This window comes from Ailuropoda melanoleuca, chromosome 2 (assembly GCF_002007445.2).
Source record: "Ailuropoda melanoleuca isolate Jingjing chromosome 2, ASM200744v2, whole genome shotgun sequence".
Lineage (NCBI taxonomy): Eukaryota > Metazoa > Chordata > Mammalia > Carnivora > Ursidae > Ailuropoda > Ailuropoda melanoleuca.
In genome coordinates, this window is record NC_048219.1 from 49,532,591 (window position 1) to 49,554,983 (window position 22,393).

At 37.9% G+C, this 22,393-nt stretch overlaps 2 protein-coding genes across 10 annotated transcripts in view; one reads left to right on the top strand and one right to left on the bottom strand.

Moving 5' to 3' along the window:
• The window catches only part of AK5 (adenylate kinase 5), a 234,947-nt gene extending 230,200 nt beyond the window's left edge, over nucleotides 1-4,747 (top strand). For both annotated transcript variants that reach the window (XM_019802846.2, XM_002922313.4), the window contains exon 14: nucleotides 3,402-4,747. In XM_019802846.2, the coding sequence (XP_019658405.1) occupies nucleotides 3,402-3,470 (69 nt within the window). In that variant the 3' untranslated portion in view covers nucleotides 3,471-4,747. The remainder of the gene's footprint in view (nucleotides 1-3,401) is intronic.
• Nucleotides 4,748-9,098: 4,351 nt separating this feature from the next.
• ZZZ3 (zinc finger ZZ-type containing 3) overlaps nucleotides 9,099-22,393 on the bottom strand; it is a 95,903-nt gene continuing 82,608 nt past the window's right edge. For 7 of the 8 annotated variants that reach the window (XM_034653718.1, XM_034653717.1, XM_011228793.3 and 4 more), the window contains 6 exons: nucleotides 21,909-22,010; nucleotides 21,201-21,296; nucleotides 18,730-18,882; nucleotides 13,391-13,525; nucleotides 10,683-10,783; nucleotides 10,243-10,387 (listed from right to left, as the gene is read on the bottom strand). In XM_034653718.1, the coding sequence (XP_034509609.1) occupies nucleotides 10,243-10,387; nucleotides 10,683-10,783; nucleotides 13,391-13,525; nucleotides 18,730-18,882; nucleotides 21,201-21,296; nucleotides 21,909-22,010 (732 nt within the window). Of the gene's footprint in view, nucleotides 10,388-10,682; nucleotides 10,784-13,390; nucleotides 13,526-18,729; nucleotides 18,883-21,200; nucleotides 21,297-21,908; nucleotides 22,011-22,393 lie in introns of all 8 variants that reach the window. The other variant, XM_011228792.3, reaches the window with a different exon arrangement.

The following is a 22,393-nucleotide window of genomic DNA, read 5'->3' on the forward strand; positions in this document are numbered from 1 at the left end:
CTTGTAGGCAAATATGTATCGACTTTTATGCACCTTTGATTGATTGTATCGACTCATACACTGAAAACCCTTAGTAAGTCCCCATTATTATCATGTAATAGAATCTCTAGGGCTCTTTATGGTCAACAAAGGCTTATCATTCCAGCTTCATTCCTTGCTGCCCCAACCAAATTCAACCATGCAGCCGTTTTGAGCTGGTGGATATAGTATCATGCAGTCGAAAAGTGCAAGGACTTTGGAGTCAGAGACCTGGGTTTTGACCGGGTCCCTGCCACTTACTTAGCTGTATGACCTTGAGAAATTTATCTTTCAGAGCCTCAGTTTTGTCACGTGTGAAATGGGGGATGACAATATCTGTCCTCCAAGATCGTTGTCAGAATTACCTGATTGTTTAAAAGCACTTAAGCTGGGGAGCAGGGAATGGAGTGAGGGAGCAAGGGGGGGGAGGGACTGAAGAAGGGAGGGATGATGGAGGGCTTGAGAGAGGATAAGAGAGAGAGAAGGGAGCTAGCAAGCAAGGGCAGAAGTGGAAAAAAATTTAATTAAAAATAAATTTCTTAAAAATAAATAAAAGCACTCATGCTTCATTAGTGGTAAAGTTTATCACTGATGATGATGATGACGATGACTTTCTTCAGGAAGCTTCCCAGCCCTCCCAGCATCCTGGAAGGTGTTCCTGTATCCACAGCTCCTGTACTTACCTCAGAACAACGTCAATTCCTGTTAATTGTCTCTCCCCTTGAGCTGTGAGCTCCTTGAGAGCAGGATCCTTCTGTCTTGTTCAGCTTGATATCTCCAGCACATAATATATCGTTAGCACCCAGGAAACATTTTCGGTTGACAGGAAAAGGAAGGAGAGGTAAAGCAAGAGGTGAGGTGCTGTGAGGGGCACAAACACGGCAAGGCCGAAGTCTGTGTCCCCAGATGGAAAGCCCCTGACTCTCCTGTAAGGATCGGGGAGGACACATTTATTGGGGGAGGGGCACTTAAATTTTTAAAAATTTTAATGTTTTCTTTATTGTGAGGTATATCATACACACAGTATTTGCATAAGCAGTGTGCACGGTTTGAAGAATTGTAGAACGAACACTGTGTGATCTCCACACGGGCCCAGCAGCAGGAGGGAATGGCAGCTCCCTGGGTCTCCCCAGGTCATCCCTTTTCTCCTCTCCATGCAGCGGCCACTTTCCTGTCCCTCATGCTCATCTTCCGGCCTCTCTTTAAGGTTTACCACCCATGTCTGGATCCCTAGCCAACACAATTTAGCATGGCGTGTTCTCGAATCGCACTGTATGCACATTCTTTCAAGACTTGCTTCTCTCACGGCAACGCTGGGAGGGTGATCCTTGTCGCTGATGCAGCCGTGGTGTTTCTTCCGTCACCATACTCTTCCACCACGTGACTTGGCCACCATTTATCCATCTACTGCTGATGGACTTTCGCAGTTTTTCCAGTTTGGGGCTACTACAAACAACACTTCTGTATACATTGTTGGATCTATTTTCTGGGCTATTTAAATGTGGTGGGGTTTTTTTTGTTTTTTGGTTTGTTTTTTTTTTGGCAGGGGGGCCAGGGGGGTGGGGGTTGAGAATTTATTTTACCTTTGGGATCTCTGAAGTCCCTAGTGTTGTGAAATCGAAACTAGTTTGCACAAAGAAAGGTAGACGAGAGTGGAAGAAATCCGTGTTTCTCAGAGTGTGGTCCAAGATGACCCACAGCAAAATCATCTGGACAGTGTGTTAAATATGCGGATTAGAAGACCCAGCCCAACCCTAGCAAATGAGAACGTGTGGAGGTGAAGCCTGAAGGAGTTGCATCTTAGCAGGCTCGCTGCCCACCCCTCCCACGAGTCTTAGGTCTTCCTGTGGCTGTCCCGGGTGTGGGGAGACACACGTCAGTGGCAGGGACGATGTCAGGCATTTTGAGGGAGGAAGGGGTAGTAGTGCCTTCATGCCCAGGAAATCAGCTCCCTCCCTGCTTCCCTGCTCCGGGCCCCTCGAAGTGGTGTACCAACAACGTCCACGGGACCAGCTGAGCCCCCAGCTTTTCTTTTCTACAGTCCCGCCCCATGCGCTATTCCCATCATGTTCCAGGTGCTCTAGAACTCTCAGAAGTCTTCTTTTAACTACTTCATCTTTCCATGAGCCTCAAAGATACTTTACCTCAGCAAGGCACTTAGTTTTTGTTTTAAATAGATTTTGAGTTTTAAATCACAGCGAAACTGAACATAAAGTACAGAATCCTCATACACCCTCGTCCCCAAACACAACCTCCCCCACGATCAACATCCCACACAAGCGCAGTATGTCGCAATTGATGAACCTACATCACACGTCATTCCCACCCAAAGTCCAGGTACATTAGGGTTCACTCTTGTGTTCACACTCAATTTCGATTTTGACAAATATATGATGACATGTATACAACCATTAGGTTTCACTATCATAAAAATCCTCTTTATTCCACCCATTCATTCCTCTCCCCACAACTCAAGTCTTTTTACTGTCTCCAGTTTTGCCTTTTTCACAATGTCGTACAGTACATGGCCTTCTCAGATTGGCTTCTTTCACTTAATAATAGGAATTTAAGTTTCCCCCAAGTCTTTTCATGGCTTGGTAACTCATTTGAATGCTACATAACATTCCATCGTCTGAATACCACAGTTTATCCACTCACCTAATGAAATCTTAGTTTCTTCCAAGTTTTGGCAATTATGAATAAAGCTCCTGTAAACATCCATGTGCAAGTGTTTCTGTGGACATGAATTTTCAGCTCCTTTGGGTAAATACCAAGATGTACAATTCTTGGATTATATGGTTAAGAATTTTTAATTTGTAAGAAATTGCCAGAGTATCTTCCAAAGTGTGGCTGTACTATTTTGCATTCCCATCAGCAAAGATTTTTGCACGCCCAACAGCATTCCTGTTGCACCACACTTTCACCAGCATCCGGTGGTGTGTTTTGGATTTTGGCTATTCTAATAGCTGTGTAGTGGTATCTCACTGATGTTTTAACTTAGACAAACCTAGTTTTGAAACTCCTTTTTTCTCTGTGGTTTTGGGGCCATTTTAAAATTTTGCACAGCAAGTTATGAGCAGGTAATTCTTTTTTTTATTAGAAACGGTCTTATCTACAAACATTTCTTTAAGACTAACTTTCTAGGGGTGCCTCGGTAGCTCAGTCGGTTAAGCGTCCAACTCTTGATTTTGGCTCAGATCATCTCTCAGGGTCGTGGGATTGAGCCCCACATCAAGCTCCACGCTCAGTGCAGAGTCGGTTTCAGATTCTCTCTCCCTCTCCCTTGCCTCTCCCTACGCTCTTGCACTTTCTATAAATAAATAAATAAGATCTTAAAAAAAAAAAAAAGACTAACTTTCTTTTTTCTTTCCTTTTAAATATAGGTAAATGCAGAGGGGACACCAGAGGAAGTTTTCCTTCAACTCTGTGCAGCTATTGACTCTATTTTCTGAAGGTGAAAAAGCATGTACATTAGAGAGTGGAAACAGAAAAAAAATTAAAAGGTTCATCCCTTAACACAATATGTTTCAAGCTAAACCTTTTGTGCCCCCGCCCCGCCCCAATCCTAACATTGCTGTTTGCTTCCCAAGTTGACCTTTATGAGAGGCGTCTGGAAATCATGCATGATGTATTTCGTATGATCACCCTTTTCTTCCTCACTCAGACAGCTGTCCGCCCCCCAGCACGCACACTTCTCTCATCTTGGTCGCGCCTCAGAGCTGCTGGTGTTTGAGCAGCAGTGCAGTGCCAGTCTGTGTCAGTGGTGCCCTCAGGACTCGCTAGAGTCTGACCGTTTGGTTTCTATCAAGCAGGGGTTTAGCGCCCCTAACTCCCCAGCACATTTCCCTTCCTCATCCTGAGACTGACATGCTGTTGCCTCATGAAGGGCCTTCATCTGAGGGGAAGGCCTGGGCATCTCCCCTAGTGGCTATTTTCCCAAGTCTCATCCACTAGTAGTAGCTCAGAGCCAGAGACACTGGGTTGACAACTCCAACTATTGGTAAGAAATTTGAAAATAAGAAATACTACAATGTGAAATTGTATAGCTTTTCCAAGACAGTAAAACCCAGACTAGTCACCAATAACAGTTGTCCATTCATTTTTCGGAAACTGGCTACTTAGAATGTTGTCATAACGGCTAAGAAAACAAACTGGATAAACTGTCTAACCTAATCTCTTTTCTATCTGGTGGTGCATTTCGGCAACAATATATTAATACCGATGACCAAACATAACTTTAAAGCATGAAGTGATTTGTTACTGCATTCACTGGACTAATGTCAATTTATAGTTTTAATTTCACATGATCACCTATTTACTTATTGTTACTGCCAAGCAAGTAAGAGATAAAATAACAGTAACCAAACTGATGTGGGTGGGAGAGGCATGTCAGTACATGATGCTTAACAGGCCCCAGTGCTACATTCGTTTCATACAGGCCTTTAACAGGGCTATGCAAACCGTGTCACATCCATATGTAAACTTGTGTTTTCCTTGCTTCAAACCAGTGAAGTTTGGGTTCTCTTTTGTGCTATCAGTTGCCAAATCAGAGCTTCTTATATATTCTACTGGAATAACTGCATCTTCCATTCAGTCACTACAAAAGACCACAGTTTCAGTTTGCATGACTTTTTTTCCCTTCAGTGGTTGTGCTGATAAGGATCCAGTTCTGGGACAGAATTGTATTTTTAAAGTCATTTTTTTTTAAATGGATATGTACAAATAAAATAAATGGAACACAACAAAACTCTTTTTCTATTTATTTGTAACTCACATCATTCTGGAAAGCACTTGAGCCTTATTCCAAACAGAGTTAGAAGCAAACACAGTAATAATTGAGATTTAGGATATCCTCATACGGTTTTAATTTTGGCCATAGATCAGTTTTGAGCTATTACAGAGAGAATTCTCAGTGTACTCATGATACATGGTAATTTTTGTATTTCCTTTTGCTCTAGCAGTCATTCTTAAACAGAAATGTCAGTGTTTGCTAAAGAAGAAATTGAACTTCTTTGGTTACAATTATGCCTCTATTACCAAAAAGGGGCATGTTCCTACAACTCACACAGTTGTCAAATCCTTCATTAGTACCCCAGTTGTCACACTGTCTATAGGGGGCCACAAGGAGCATTTCAGCAAATTAGAGAGAGTTAGAGGATGAAAATTATCAGTTATGCCAAAAACACAAAATGACTCTCTGTAGGGATTAATATTCTTTAAACACATACCACATATTGGCAAACACAGTCCATGCCTACCACAGCTCTGACAGCTTGAGTAAGGGAAATGAGATAGCAGGGCAGCAGACAGGGCCAGCCACGGCTTTTATGGCTACAGCTGGCTGCCCACTTGGAAAAACAAACAAACAAACCTGTAGGGGTAAACAGCTTTGCCCCTGAAAAGTATCTAGAGATACAACAGACTGCTAAAACACGTTACTGATATGGATGGCTTGAAATGACCTCACTACTTTAAAGTCACAGGATTTTAAAGCAGGAAAGGATCTCAGAGGTGTCTGCCTAGCAAAAGACCTTGTGTATTATGTAAATAAGACATCAAACATGATCCAAACTCCTTTACAGTGGTCCACACTCAAGACCTCACCTGCTCTGGCCCTGTACCCTGTATCACCCCATCAACTACACTCTCCGCTTGCTCATTTGGCTCAAGCTACATTGGCCCTCATAATGTTGCCTGAACAAGCCAAGTTCTTTGCTCCATCAGGACCCTTGTTGCTACCCTTCTGCCTCTTCCACCAGGTTATCCACAAGCTAATTCCCTCACTCCGTCCAGGTCTCTGTTCAAATTTACACTTGTCACCAAGACGTTCTTTGATTATTCCATCTAAAATGACAGGTCCCCATTCTTCCATCATTTTTCTTCAAATGTTATTTTTCTTCACAGCATTTATCTCTGCTTAACTTTACGTAATATTTTATATGTACTTGTTTACTGCTATTCTTCTGCATTAGACTATAAGCTCTGCAAGGGCAAAGCTTTATATCCTCAGTCCCACACATAGCAATTATTGAGAGCTAACATTTAAATCCTCTGAACCTTAGTCATTTCACCTGTATAGCAGAGATAATAATAAGCACCCTCATAGAGGGGTTGTGAGGATTAAACAAGTTAATAATACATTTAAATCATTTACTAGTTTCTAGTGTTCAGTAAATTTAGTCAACATTATTGATGAGTGCCTCACTTACAATTGGGACCGGGACCCAGAACTGCCACTCTAGGGCCCTTTTACTCTAAAAACATGGCAGAGAATCAAGATACATGGCCTAATGGGGGACCCAGAGAGAAACATCATCTTCTCAGCCACCCAGGGTTGAACCACATCCTCCAGCGAAGATAGGATGCAATTCTTCAGTCCTCTCAGAGCCCTGGAAAGATCTCCTGGGGCAGGCCCTCTAAAGGGCCCCACACAGATACTCACAGACACACTCAGACATAAGTGGTCTCTCCTACCATTCTGGAGAAAAAATGTAACTCATCGAAACACTAATCATACTACCAATAAATATTTACTAAAAATCTACTAAGAGCCAGGCAGGCCATAGGGATACAGACAGACACAGATGGTCTCTGTCCTCATGGAGCTAAATGTGATACCACTCTCAGGGCACCTGGGTGGCACAGCGGTTAAGTGTCTGCCTTCGGCTCAGGGCGTGATCCCGGCGTTATGGGATAAATGTGATACCACTCTCAAAAACCCATTTAATTGGCTACATTAAAAGTTTAAAAAAAAAAGTCACTGAGGAGGGAATCATATCAAGAGAACCGTATTTTCTTAAGGTTAAGAAACAAAAATACTTTACAATCTAAAAAGGATAATGCCTCCATAATCTCTGTGGAAAAAAAAACTACTTGTTACTTAGAGACTTCCAGTTCTATCCAGGGCACCTAGAACAATGGCTTTCAAACTCTGTTACCCACATTAAGTAATACAGTTTATATAGCATGCCACAGTTAAAACTAAAAAAGGAATTTCACAAAATAGTATTTATCCTTACTACCTGTGATACACTATTTTCTTAAAAAAAAAAAGAGTTCTTCATATCTCAGTATATAATTGTGTTCTGTAATGTAATTTAAACAAAAGGGGAAAGGGGAGAAAACTGGATAAGGCATACTATTAGGTTAAGTGAGAGGCACCAAACATGCATGGAAACAAATTGTCTCAGACAGGAGACTTTGCCTAAAGCCTCATGCTCATGTTTGCTGTCAAATCAGAATGTGTAAATTCTACGTATGTGTGGTTTTCTAACTCAGTATGGCCAATGATTTCAGCACTTTCCCCCCATCCACAGATCTGCTTCTCTATTCTGTGCTATGGACCTGGACCTGTGCTCAGGTCTGTAACTCTAGGAATCACACCACAACAGAAAAAAAAGACTGAAAAGCAACCCCTGCACACTTCCACCTCCAATACCTTAGTGACACCTGACACAAAGGAATACTCTTGCTCCAGAAATTGGGTAGCGACTCTAGAGCAATCTGTCTAGGCTGAACTTTACTAACTATATGACCTTTAGCACGTTATTTAACCTCTCTGGCTAGATCTCCTAATATGAAAACAGGATAATTTAATACACCTTTCTCCTTAGGTGGTGAGAATGAAAGCTGCTACCATGTGCTTGCTTGGCACACAGTAAGCGCTTAATTCGTATTTGCCATTATCACTAATGTACACCACATCAATCAAACCTCCTCTGCCTGAACCCTAGAGAGTGGTTCCAGGGGTCACTCAAAGTTCCTTCAGGTCTCAGCAAATAACTTGGAGATATCTCAGGAAATACACCTGACCTACCGAATACCACTTAACACACAATGCTTTTAACAAGTCACTAAGCTGTTTCTCAAAGCCAATACTTTCTTGCAGGAGATGGAAGGACTACTTGCAAAAGACAGCCTTGCCCATTCCTGCAGTCGGCAAATTAAAATGACAACACGTTACTACTACTACACCCTTTAGAGCATTTTAAAGCAAGGAGGACTGTATGCTTGGATCTGAAAAATGCAAAATAAACGCATCTTTACTCAATCAGAAAATAATCCTCTTTACCACTCAAAATTCTCAAAATCTCCGCCCTTGAAACATCTATTTAAGTGGATTTATTTAGTGTATTGTTTACATCAGAACTGTATCATACACAGACCTCTTCTAGAGCATACTTTACGCTTTATGGGACTTTTTGAATGGACCTGAATGGTTCTCCAAAACTAACTGATATAATTTCTAAAAAACACAGAAGTTACCATCAAGTGCTGTTGTCTTGCTACAAGTTGAAGGGAGAACTGCTGGCATATTCACTTAACATTTAATATCAAAATGCCCAAATGTTAACGGTTCCCTCTTCTCCCAACTAATAATTCCAGGGTGAGAGGATAAGCTCACAAGTCCATTTCCTATTCTTTCTGATGCAATATATCTTATCAACATCATCAGTAATCTTTAATCAATATATTACTTTAAAACCCTCATATTTCTATATTTAAAATTATATTACTTTTTTCAATTAAAAAAATTCAAGGTGTGATTTTAGTACCTCACAACATATTGAAGGACTAGTAAGTAATGTCCCCTTGATTTAAAATTGGAAAAAACTCTAAAAAATAAGGTATTAATATTTAATCTTAGAATATTTATATCATCTCTTTCAATAGTCAATAATAATTGCCAGTGAATACAGTGATCTTCAAAAACCATCTGTTTAAATTAAACACCTGAGGGGGGCTTACTTTCATCAAAAAGAATAAGAGTAAAAATTTTTCAGCCTAAGTATAGTTTTCACATCTGGACGTTAATAATAGCCTTTTTCTTTAACCACGGTGTGTTCTTTTTGTAACCTAGTTTAATTTAGTGTCTCAGCACACACTGAGTGAAAACATTACCATCTTTTCACAGAGCTGCTCACATTTGACCCATTTCCATAATATCATAGTCCTTACTCTTTTAAAGGACAGAAAGGTAAAGCAACCCCTTAAAAAAAACTTTTTTTTTTTTTTGGTTTTAACACTAGTAAAAAAAAAAAATCCAAAATCTAACCAAAAGGAAGTCACAACAAGCATTCTATAATATAAACAGACAGTATCCACATAGTTTATTTCTCACAGTTCTCCTGACAAATGAACATTATTCAAGAACATACTGTATACACAGATAAGAAGAAACATACAAAATGTTTTAAATGATGCACAACAAAATCCAGCAGTATAAAAGAATGCATGTGAACTCTTGCTCACTGCGCAGACTAAATTTAATCACTTGTTTAAATAGTAATAAAAATACAATCTTTTATGGATCTTGTGCAGACTACAAAAGAGGGAAATTATTACCATATATATGATTTTTATATTAGGCAGTTTTCTTTGATGAGTTGCACTGACAACTCCAAATACAGAGGCAGAAGGCTGTGTATTTTAAAGGAATTAATGTTGTGAATTAGAGACTTTACACAGTTACTACCACTGGCACTTTTCACCATAGTTTGTACACATCACATGATCATCTTATATAACATTACATTTAAAAAATATATCTGAGTGACAATTTTATAACATTCACACACCATGAGCTGGTTAAGGAAGCAATGCCACAGCTGCCTCCTGTAGTGCTTCGCTGTTGGTAATAAGGACAGTTCATTGTGGTTAAAAGAAATTAGACATCAATATGGTTAAGCAGCTCCGATTTACTAAAGGCCATCATGGCCACCACTGGGACAGTGAGTTCTTTTAAAGTGTATATCCTAGAAGCAAATACCATCATTGGTTAAAACTTTGTCTAAGAAGTCAGCTTCTGTGCCGAAAACTATTTTCACAAAACTGAAAGCTACTAAACTGTTTTAAGATAAATACTTTGTCTTCTCATTATCCTATTTATGACCGAGTTCTTTGAAACCTTTGGAATTTACTCTCTCTTTAATGTGTGCTCTCGTTTTCATCTCACCCATTTAAGATCACCACCTAAAAGACTTTAGGGTGGGGGTGAGAAATTCACCAGGGAAACCCTTTGCTCACCAGGAATGTTCAGCGGCTGAACAGTGATCTAGAGCCACAACAGTGCAGAGCTGGACTTGACGAGAACACTCAGGAAGCTGTCATGCTGTGAGTGTCATTTCAGGGAAAGCAGAGAATCTTTCCAAACTGTGCACATAATTCACAATGATACCATTGCTATGTGTTGAAGAGGACTAGTATACGATGTTCTCTTCCATGTCATCTGTTTGCTGGAAAGTAGTTTGGGTCAAGGTAATTATAACTGGTGCCCTGCGACACACAGTAGTCTCTGTCTAAGAATGTCTCTGACCTATAAACAGGTTCTAATTGGTGATCTTCCTTGTGAATATCTGTTTCATGTAGGCTGCAAATAAAACACACAGACACATCATTACATGGCATTGGATGCATTTTTGTCTAGACATGACAAAACTTCCTCACAGCTCTACCTGTTTAAATCCATCAATCTACCACAATCTCTAATGGAAAGTTACTTGAGATATGGTATAATTAAAGAAAATTTCTTAATTGCCTACAACAACAAAGTTTAATCCACTAAATGTGGTCATTCTCTAAGTAGTTTGGAAATCAAATTCACTAGTGGCTGAGAAGCTCTTTACTTGTCCAAATGTGAGACTTACAATGAAGAAAACACTTACCAGTCTGAACAAGAATCACAGAAATCCAAAGACATTTCTGGAGGACAATCCTGGCAGTGCCACCGAACACCCTGGATAGGTTCTATGCCACAGTTATCACACTATAAAAGTTTCAGAGAGAAAAAGTATTAAGCTACACTGTTCCAAAACCTTTTTTTCCTGCTAGGAAACACACAATGTGCACAAAAACATCCTCTCCTCTCTCCCCATGCACTAGACAACAGTGTAACATGAAAATCATTTTAAGTCAGATACAACTCCTGGCAAACTAGCACAAATTCCATCCATTCAAGATGGAAGTACAGGTGGGCGAGGCGTATATTATAACCTAGAGATGACCATGAATATGCTTTAATTTACTTTTAAAAATTTTTTAAAGTTTTTTTATTTTAATTCCAGTATAGTTAACAATGTTCTATTAGTTTCAAGTATACAATATAGTGATGCAATAGTTCTATACATTACTCAATGCTCATCATGAGAAGTGTACTCTTTAATTCACTTTTTAAAATTTTAAGTAAATCACCTGCAAGTCTGGACATTTGATTATTAATAACTATTTACTTTAAAGGGACCTCAGACCAGTGTACAATGACTGTGATTGAAAACCACTGACTTAATACCATTGTTAAAACTATACAAATATATTACAGAATTACTGATAAAGCTATCATTAGTGAACCCAGGTGAACACAAAATCCTCTCTACACTTTTATCTTATCGAATTAATCTCCAAAATTTGAAGGTCCTAATAACCAATGCCCATCATAAAGAACAGGCAGATCTAGCTCCTTCCCAGTATGGTGGCATCCTGGTAGCCCTCAGTCTCTCCTGGGCAATTTTGGAAATAAATCTCAGTTCTAGTTTCTTTGCACATCAGGCCAACTAGAGTGGCTGACAGATTAGTAAACAAGCCACAGCTGGGTCTTACAGCAAAATTTTTAAAAGTGGTGAGTTTCCTCTTGAAAGGCCAGAGATAACAATTAGGAAAACTTCTAATGGAGAAGCAGGGTTATGGAAAGACCAAGAGGAAAAAGTATTTAATAGAGTCTGGCTAATGGCCAGAGGTTCAGAGTTATAGAAATTTTAAGTTTCTGTGTATTGGTCCCAGCACATATCAGTATGTTTATGTATACCACTGCCAGCAACTCTATAGTTCCTGGTCTCATTTTACTTCCTCCAATCTCACCAAATACAGTCAATTCTAAAGCCTAAAGTGTTCTCAAACTTGTCAAATCTCTCTCAATTTCCACAGCCACCAATCAAGCCGGGGACATTCTCATCCTTTGTCTAAATTACCAAGAGTCTCTAACCAGTCTCTCTGCCTCCAGCCTTGCCTTCTTTTTATCCATTCTCCATACTAAGTCCAGAATGATCTTCTTCTCCGTCAATTAATTTTTTTCAATTACATAAATAACATACATGCATACATTACCGTTTACAGAATTTAACAATATAGTAGTCAGATATTATCCACTCTAACCCCCTGCCTTCCCAAAGATTATCAATACTAATAGTATAAGTAATAGGAATGATTTTTCTGAAGTGTAAATTTCATATTACTCTCTGCTTAAACTCCTTCAATGGTTCCCCAACCCTTTAAGGAAAGTTTAAACTCCTCAGCAAATTTCCAAAGCACCTCAATAACCTCACTACTGTCTAGTATGTTCTCTAGTCATAGTCAGCTATTTCACTAATTTAACTAAATATCTTATGAGATGAAAACAGAATAAGGACAGAAACCGAGTCAATCCTGTTTACTACTGAATCCCTAGCACTTACGCAACGTGCCTGGGACATAATGGGCATTTCAAAATTTGGTGGAATGAATGGATATACTTCTACTAGCCTGGAAGGGGAAGAGAAATTTCTCATCTAAGAACAGTAGCAACAAAAAGAGAAATAGCTCCAGTGGATGAAAGCATAAAGAAAATGTCACACACACACACACACACACACACACACACACACACACACACACACACACAGAGGAATATTATTCAGCCATAAAACAGAAAGAAATCCTGCCATTGATGACAACGTGGATGAGAAAGTAGAGGACTTTATGCTAGGTAAAATAAGCCACAGAAAGGAACAAGTGCTATATGATCTCACTTATATATGAAAACAGAAAACTCAAACGCATAGAAACAGAAAACTCAAACTCATAGAAGCAGAAAAGTAGAACAGTGGGTGACAGGGGCTGGGAGAAATGGGGGCATGTTAGTCAATGATACAAATTTTCAATTATAAGTTCTGGAGATCTAATGTACAGCATGGGATTATTAATACAGTATGGTATACTTAGAATTTGCTGAGAGAGTACATCGTAAGTGTTGTCTTCACACACATACAAAAAAAGGTAATCATGTAAGGTGTTGTTTTTGTACCTTCAAATTGTATACACCTTAAATATATACAATTTTTGTCAGTTTTATCTCAGGAAAGGTGGGAGTAAGAAAGAAAGAGCTAGACAAAAACATTTCATATTTTACTTCAAAATATGGATATCTGTATGTTTGTCTTCTTTTCATTGAATCATAAACCTATTAACATCAGTACCTGTAGCATACTTCAGTTAAATGAACAAGACTAGAGCTAAACTTACTTTTATCTGTGTGCTGGGAAGTCTGAAATTTAAAACTCCAGAACCTACCTTAAATATCTCTTATCATCCTTTCAAAAACTGAATAAACAGTAGAATTTACCTTGAAGCCCACATGTTGTACAAATCCACTTTCAGCTTGCATTTGCTGGAGTTTCTGCTTCTTTAACTTTTTAAACTGTAATAGCTCCTTATATTCAGGTAAATTCCTATACATGATAGGAATACTTTCTTCATCCTAGTAAAGAATAAAAGTGAAAACAAAAATGTTTGATAATTAAAATGAACTAAGTGTAAGAAATACTGACACAGGAACACCTGGGTGGCTCAGTCAGTTGAGTGTCTGTCTTCAGCTCAGGTCATGATCCCAGGGTCCTGGGATCAAGCCCAGCATTGGGCTCCCTGCTCAGCAAGAAGCCTGCTTCTCCCTCTCTCTCTGCCACCTCCCCTGCTTATGCTCTCTCTCCCTCTCTCTCAAATAAAATCTTAAAAAAATACTGACACAGATTATTTTTCTATTAACAAAATATTTTTCACTTTTAAGATATATCACCTTATAGAGCTCATAGAAAATGAGTGGTGCTTTTAGCAATATTTTAGACTTAATACTTTTGGAGGGCTGCTGCTGCTTTTTTTTTTTTTTTTAAGATTTATTTATTTATCTGAGGGGGTGGAGGGGCACAGGGAGAAGGAAGAGTCCCAAGCAGACTCCACACTCAGCACGGAGCCCAACATGGGGCTTGCTCTCACAAGCCTGAGATCACAACCTGAGCCAAAACCAAGAGTCAGCCTCTTAACGGACCACACCACCCAGGCACCCCTGGAGGGCTTCTTAATGCAATAGTAATACTGAGTTGTAGTAGGCCGCCTAACAAAGTACCAGGGGATGATTCCCACCTCTGTTATACATTAATGCAGACTTAACTCCATCCCAACACATTAATGGCTAATGGAACTTCTACCTAATCTGCAGGAAGATCCTCTTCTCTAAAAGACTTTCATGCTTCCTCAAGTAAATACAACATTTTCTTTAAAATGAGGAAACCAATCTCTGCTCCGTAGGGCCAATGACTAAGGCAGTACATTCCTGACTTACCCAAGGGGATAAACTAAATTACAAAGATGATTATTTAGAATAGAGTATTAAAAAAATGAATATTAAAAACTACATAAATATAGGAGGTTGAAGTTGATAGGTGAATCACTAAATGCTTCCAACTTATTCTCCCAATTTATTTGTGCTCTGTTATCAATGATCGATTTCTTTCCTTTGCTACCTCATGACTGATCCCATGGTCACTAATTTCCACAATGCTTCTATAAGCACCTCCAATTCACTGACCCTATCCATATTCTATCAATTCTGGTCCAGACAACTCCTGTCTCTTCCATTCCTCCGGCTCATGTTAGGTATTATTAACTACAAATTCTTTTATGTCAAAGAAACTGGTGTTTATAGAAATTATAACATTTACCCAAGGTCACATACTTAATTAGTTGCAAAGTCAGGTGATTTGAGCCCAGATTTTTCTGAATATTTAACTAACACCTTATACACACAGCAGCCTAAGGCCTAAATCTAAGAGTTAGTCTTAATTTTTCATTCTTTTATCTAATCCAACAAAATCTATCACCACTTAATACTTTCTAAAATCTTTCAGGGGCGCCTGGGTGGCTCAGTCAGTTAGCATATGCCTTCGGCTCAGGTCATGATCCTGGGGTCCTGGGATTGAGCCCCACAGTGGGCTCCCTGCTCCATGGGGGGCCTGCTTCTCCCTCTCCCTCTGCCTGACACTCTCCCTGCTTATTCTGTCAAATAAATAAATAAAATCTTTATTTTTTTAAAGATAAATTTAAAAAATAAAAATACATAAATAAATAAAATCTTTATTATTTTTTAAAGATTTTATTTATTTATTCGACAGAGAGAGAGACAGACAGCAAAAGAGGGAACACAAGCAGGGGGAGTGGGAGAGGAAGAAGCAGGCTCCCAGCAGAGCAGGGAGCCCAATGCAGGGCTCAATCCCAGGACCCTGGGATCATGCCCTGAGCTGAAGGCAGATGCTTAACGACTGAACCACCCAGGTGCCCCTAAATAAAATCTTTAAAAAAAATAAAATAAAATCTTTCAAATTGCTCCTCTAGAGTACCCACTCCTTCCTCAAGCCCCACCATGGCTTAAAATCTCCCAAATGGCTTTCTGACTGTCTACAGAAACAAGTCCAAAGTACTCAGATAACGAAATATTCTTTACAATCTCACACTTCACCTACCTTATCTGACACTATCTCACCCATTTCAAATTCTTGTCTATTAAAGATGTTAAATTATAGCTACTGCCTTCCTATGTCAGCACTGAGAATGACAACATAAATAATGTAATAAATATGTAACACTACTGAATATCATGTGGCCTAACTAAATAATGGGGTAAGAAATTTTATAATGAAATTTATTAAATTCAGATATATTTTAAGCAGATACAGAATAAAAACTCTGCCAAAATTTTTAATTTGCATTTTAGGTCTAAGGATACTTTTAAATTTGGTCAATAAGACTAAGAAAAGTTAAATCACCTCACCACCAGCAGGATGGCCACTATCAAAAACAAAAACAAAAAACCCAGAAAATAACAAGTGTTGGCAAGGATGTAGAGAAACTGAAACCCTTGTGCACTGGTGGTGAGTAAGTAAAATGTTCCGGCCACTACAGAAAACAGTATGTCGGTTCCTCAAAAATTAAATGTAGAATTAACATGGATCCAGCAATTCCACTTCTGGATATATACCCAAAAGAACTGAATGCAGGGATTCAAACAGATACTTGTACACCTATGTTCATGGCAGCATTATTCTCTATAGCCAAAAGGTGAAAGCAAATTGTGTCCACTGACAGATTAACCGATAACCAAAACATGGTATATACATACCACAAAATATTATTCAGCTTTAAAAAGGAAGGAAATAGTGATATATGTTACAAGATGGATGAATCTTCAATACACTATGTTAAGTGATATAAGCCAGTCAAGAAAGGATAAAACCTGCATGATTCCACTTGTATGAGGTACCCAGAGCAGCCAAATACACAGGAACAAAGTAGAATGTTAGCTGCCAGGGGCTGGAAGGAGGAGGCGATGGGGAGATGCTATTAAATGGTTCTGAGTTTTATTTTTCCAGGAATTAAAGCGTTCTGGGGATTGGTTGCACAAAAATGAGAATGTATTTAACGCTACTGAACTATATACTTAAAACTAGTTAAGATGGTAAATTTAAGGTTATATGTATTTATCACAATTAAAAATTTTTTTAAATACCCATACAGAGTTCCTTGTTATAATCCTTTTTCAAGTTTACTTAAAGGGAAAATACTATGACTAATTTCAAATGAGGCTAAAATGGTGTACAGATTTTAAAACTGTATGGAAGTATATACCTGTAATCATATTCTCTCTCTAAATATTGCTTTTCTGAAGAGAAGCTGAAATATGTGAATTCTACCACTAGTGGCTTCATAAAATACACATCTGAATAGCTATTCCCAAATAATCAGAATGATTTAAACTCGTACTCATTTAAAAATAAAAAAATTAAATAAACGAAACAAAAGTTACATCAAATTCAATCTACTACATATATTAATCTACTCCTCACCTGGCTAAATTTTGTTCATCCTTTTTTGCCAACTTGACTACCACTTCTTTAGAGTTCTTCCACTTAAACTCCAAATCTAAATAAAGTACTGCTGCTGCTTTTTTTTTTTCAACTAGGCTCCATGCCCAGCGTGGAGCCCAACATGGGACTTGAATTCACAACCCTGGGATTAAGACCTGAGTTCAAGATCAAGAGTCGGATGCTTAACCAACTGCACCACCCAGGTGCCCCTCAAACATTTTAAAAATAAGAAAATAAAGGCAACAATCAAGCAGCTATATTGCCTTTTCCATATGTACCTCAGGTAATCAAATAGTTGATGAAGAGGCGGTTACTTCACAGAATATTCTATCAAACAAATAATGAAGAAATGAAAGAATATCACTATTTTGTAACATCGAATGAATTAAAGAGTCCAGGCAACGATCAACGGCTACTATGTAAAAAAAAAAAAAAAAAAAAAAAAAAAAAAAAAAAAAAAAAAAAAAAAAGACTGATGAAAGTACACATGAAGTAGTCCTGCTCACCCTAACGAACAAATCTGGGTGGCACAGTCTGTTAAGAGTCTGACTCTTGGGGCGCATGGGTGCCTCAACATCTGCCTTCAGCTCAGGTCATGATGCCAGGGTCCTGGGATAGAGCCCCGCACTGAGCTCCCTGCTCAGCAGAGAGTCTGCTTCTCCCTCTTCCTCTGCCCTTCCCCTGGCTTGTGCTCATTCTCTCAAATAAATAAATACATGCAAACATACATACATACATAAATAAATAAAGTCTGACTCTTGGTTTCAGCTCAGGTTGTGATCTCAGGGTCATGAGATCAAGCCTTGTGTCAGGTTCCGAGCTCAGCATGGAGTCTGCTTAAAACTCTCTCTCTCTCCCACTCTGCTCCTACACCCTGTGCTTGCTCGCTGTCTCAAATAAATCAATAAAAAAAAAAAAAAAAAGAAAAACCCAAAAACCAAATCTAAATCTGGTCAATTGTCTAGACCTACTTTCAGTTTACAGAAAATTCAGGGAGCAGAAAAACAATTTCTAAGTGACACTACTTATCTAGACCTACTATCAACTTACAGAAAATTCAGGGAACACAAAGACAGAATAACTGACACCAAGCAGAAGCAAACAATATCAAAACAGTGGTTAAATTCTAATGACCCAGTTTTCCAACAAAAAAGTTCTAAGAGGATAAAAGTGGGGTGGGGGAAGGGAAGGAGGAAAGGAGAAAATCTATTGCAATTTATGACTGGGGATATGTGAACTGAGCGCATGTTTGATCATATAAAGAATTACCTTTTTAGAAACATGATAATAATACTCTGTTATGTCTGGGACTTGCTCCAAAATAACCCAGGATGGATATGAGGTGGGTAAGAAGTGGAGATGAAAATAAGATTGCAACAAGCTGATAACTATTGAAGTTGGGTGATAGGTGCATGGGGGTTCATTTTATTACTCTATTTTTGTATATATTTAAAAAATTATTATTATATATATGATTTATTACACTATTCTATTTTTGCATATCTTTTTAAGTTTCCTCTCATTTACAAGTTATATATAAATATATAATAATACAATGATATATTTTATTAATACATAACAATTTAACAATGTATTGTTTTTAACAATATACTGTTCTTTAAAAAGCCCATAAATCTGACTGGTAATTAAAAAAAAACCAACATTCTCTGAAGGGTAGGAATAATTTAAAAATTCTAGTGCTCTCATTCTGTACCAATCAGTATAACACATAGACAAATATATATTTTTATATAAACAGGTAACTTACTGATGCCTCTTCAATAGCAGTGTTCATGTGGCTATGAAAACAGGATCGGTCATCATCTTCATCCATATATACTGGTGGTTCGTGGGAAGTCATGAAAGTGGAAGGTTTAAACAGATGCTTATTAAGGGGGTGCTGTCGTCTGCTTGTCGAAGACTAAGTGAGAAAACAAATTTTTAATTAAGTGGAAAATCATTAAAAGAATCAAAGATACTCAAATATAACTACTACTTCCCTCCAAGACTATCTACTAAAAGGATTTCAGCTCTATCCTTCAGCATAGTCTTATGTGGTTTTTTTTTTCTATGTTACCTGGAATTTTAAAGCACAACTAGATAAAAGAAAAATGTAGGGGGACTATCCCAACAACAGTGCAATGGATCACATGCTATCTAGCTTGTATTTGGATCCCCAGCATTGATCACACTCTTGATATTCAAATGCTGAACACTCCTCTTAGAGTCATCTTATAGATCAGGCAGGATGATATAGCCTAAGACAGATATAAACAATCAAGTAAAAAAAACCTTCCACAACATGATCAATGTCTAAAAATACTATCTAACACTGACTGTTTACTGTATGTCAATGTCATTTAATCCTTACAATTCCTATGAAATAGTTACTATCACCTCTAATTTAAAGATGGAGGTTAAGTTTCTTGTTCAGGGTGCTGCAGCCAGACAGTGGTAGAACCAAGATTACAAACTAAGCCTGTGTGGGATCAAAGCCCTCACTCTCAAACCACTGCAAAGACTGCCTCTCTTCATAGACAGTAGAGCCACAAAGAACCACCTCAGCTACAGGCAGAACCATCACTTCATCTGTTTCAAGATTTAAACTCTAACCATGGCAAGGAATCACTGTGTCAGTGGCTGGGCTAGATCGCTATAGTCAAAACGCTAACTTAAAATTCGGTGTACCCAAAGGAAGGAACACATTTAGGTTTCTTTAGTATTCCTTTGTTATCATTAGTAGTCTTAGCTGTGAAAATATAAGGTGCCCAACACATCTAACGTTAACCTGGAAATTAACCATGAAAATTAGAGCTGTTAAATTAAATATCAACTTCCAACATTCCAAAGTTACAGGATAAACTCTTTATATTTGATATAAGTAGTGCTATATTTGGAGGGGAGATCCAAAACATTTAAATCAAATGACAAATTAAAACAAGCTTCCAAAGCTTGGTAAAAAAGACGAAACACAAAACTTGTAAAACATGGAGCTGTACAGCTAATATTCTTAATGTAAAATCACGAAAAACAATAAGGAAGCTTCAATAAGGAAGGGTAACAACATTAGATATGCTCTTAGCTTCTTATATGAAGGGTGGCAGTGGTGGTGGAGAGGAAATATCAGGATCGTTTACTAAGGAAATGAAAGAGGCCAATTGCGTGCTTTAGTCTATGTAATTAAAGCAAAAAATTGGCTACCATTTGATGCAGTGACCTATGTAGGAAAAGGGTAACAGCTTTTTCACTGTAAAGAGTGTCAGAGAATAGTGGAAAAGGCCTGGGATCAGAATCAGAGGTCAATGGTTCTCAGACTAATTAGCTATGACTAGACAACTGACTCCATTTACCTTAAGGCCTAGTTTTTGTTTTTTAAGGCTGTATTTTTAAGTAATCTCTACACCTAACAGGGGGCTCAAACTCACAACCCTGTGATCAAGTCACATGCTCTACCTACTGAACCAGCCAGGTCCCCCAACGCCTAGTTTTCTCATCTGTAAAAACGCTGTAGGGGTGCCTGGGTGGCTTAGTTAGTTAAAAGTGTCTGACTCTTGCTTTCAGCTCAAGTCATGAACTCAGGATCGTGGGATCAACCCCCGTGTCAGCTCCATGCTGGGCATGGAACCTGCTTGGGACCCTCTCTCCCCCTCCCTCTCTGCCCCAACCCCCCCACCATTCTTCCTCTCTTTCCTTCTCTTAAAAAAAAAAAAAGAAAGGCTTTATAACAGTACCTGACATAGAACATTCAATAATAAGAATAAGAGCTAGCTATTAATATTATTAGTAGTAAAGTAAAAGTGATAACACTACCTATACTTCTAGAATTGTAGTGAGGATTAAGTAATGTATTTTAATAAACATTTCTATTTTTGGATTTATGTAGCATATCTAAGAACAGGTTGATTGTGTTTATTGAAGAGTCAAACACCCTAAAATTTTTAACATCACAAAGGCCTTTCTGATATACATTCACACTCTACATCTTTCCAGTAGCACCCATTCACATAAACTCACCTATTCTTAAGAAAATAATGAACATAAAGATCAATTTCATGGAGTAGCAACAACAGAATCCTGTTCTGTGTCCATGCCGCCCAGTAAACAAAATGATTAGAGCAAGTCAGATTTTAAAAATAAAACAACTTTGTTCTGATAAATGTATACACTTTTACGTAGCAATTCTGACTTTGATAAGTTTAATCTAAGGTCTAAAGTTTACTTTCTCTATTTTCTTTTTACCTTTTTGGAGTATATATATAAGTTTGGTGTTCTGCCTGGAACTGGAATGCCAGCTTTAGTTAGTTTTATGAAATATTTCTGCACTCGGCTGGCAACCTAAAGAAATACGACAAACCATTTAACATAATTATAAGACATGCAATACCTGAATAGTTTTTTAAAATTAAAATATACCTGTGTATCTTAATGCTAACAATTTAAAATTTATCATAAACCTAAAAATAATTTTAAACTGCCAACAAACACACTTATATTTTAAAATCTAGACAAAAAATCATTAAAATACAGGAAATGTGCTTGACTCCAAAGCTAAATACATATTTTCAACTAGTGAACGCTCATGCTTATACCATTAAAAACGCATCTATTAATCTCAATGGTAATATGAAGAAGAAAACTGCTAGATTTTTTTTTTTTAGAAAGACAACCAGAGAATACTTCCGAAGTATGTCACAAACCTATTAGCCTAATCTAACTAAAAAGTACATTACATTCTTATTTTTCAGTAATGATTGAAGCAGAATTATCTCAAGTTGTTTCAGAAATCAACACAAAATATACAATTTTAAAAACAAAACAAGACAACCACATATTATAGCTTTGTGTAGCTAAAAATGATGTAGCAGATTTGCTGATGTCAGTTGCATTATCCTTCGTTAAAAAACTATCAAAAACATGCCAACAATACGAGGCCAACTGCTCAATTACCTGTTTGGCTGTCCGATTGCCCAGCTCATCTGCTATCTTCTGCCAACGTCGAGATTCTACTTCTTCAGGAGGGTATTTCAGGAGTAGTTGTTCAAGCTTTTTCTAAGACAAACCGAAGACCAAATTTAATAAAGTTTAATACTGAGTTTCATTAATAGATACATTTATATAAATGAATAAATACATTCACACTGCCTTTTAAACTATCTCCCTCCCCAACTATACAGGGTTAGGTCACTAGAAATCCTCATTGTAGGAAAAATTTCTAGTAAGGAACTTAAGACTTCACAGGAAAAATGAGGTTAGAGAATAAACCTATGGAAAACCTTTTAAGATTTTCTATTCCTTTAAGTAAAAACATAGCACCCCTCCAAATTTAATTAATTAATAATACTTTATACATCTTAATGATTTCCAATGACCATCTTTTCTTGTTAGACTATGTATGGGCTTGCCCCTATAGATTTGACAAAAACATCTAAATT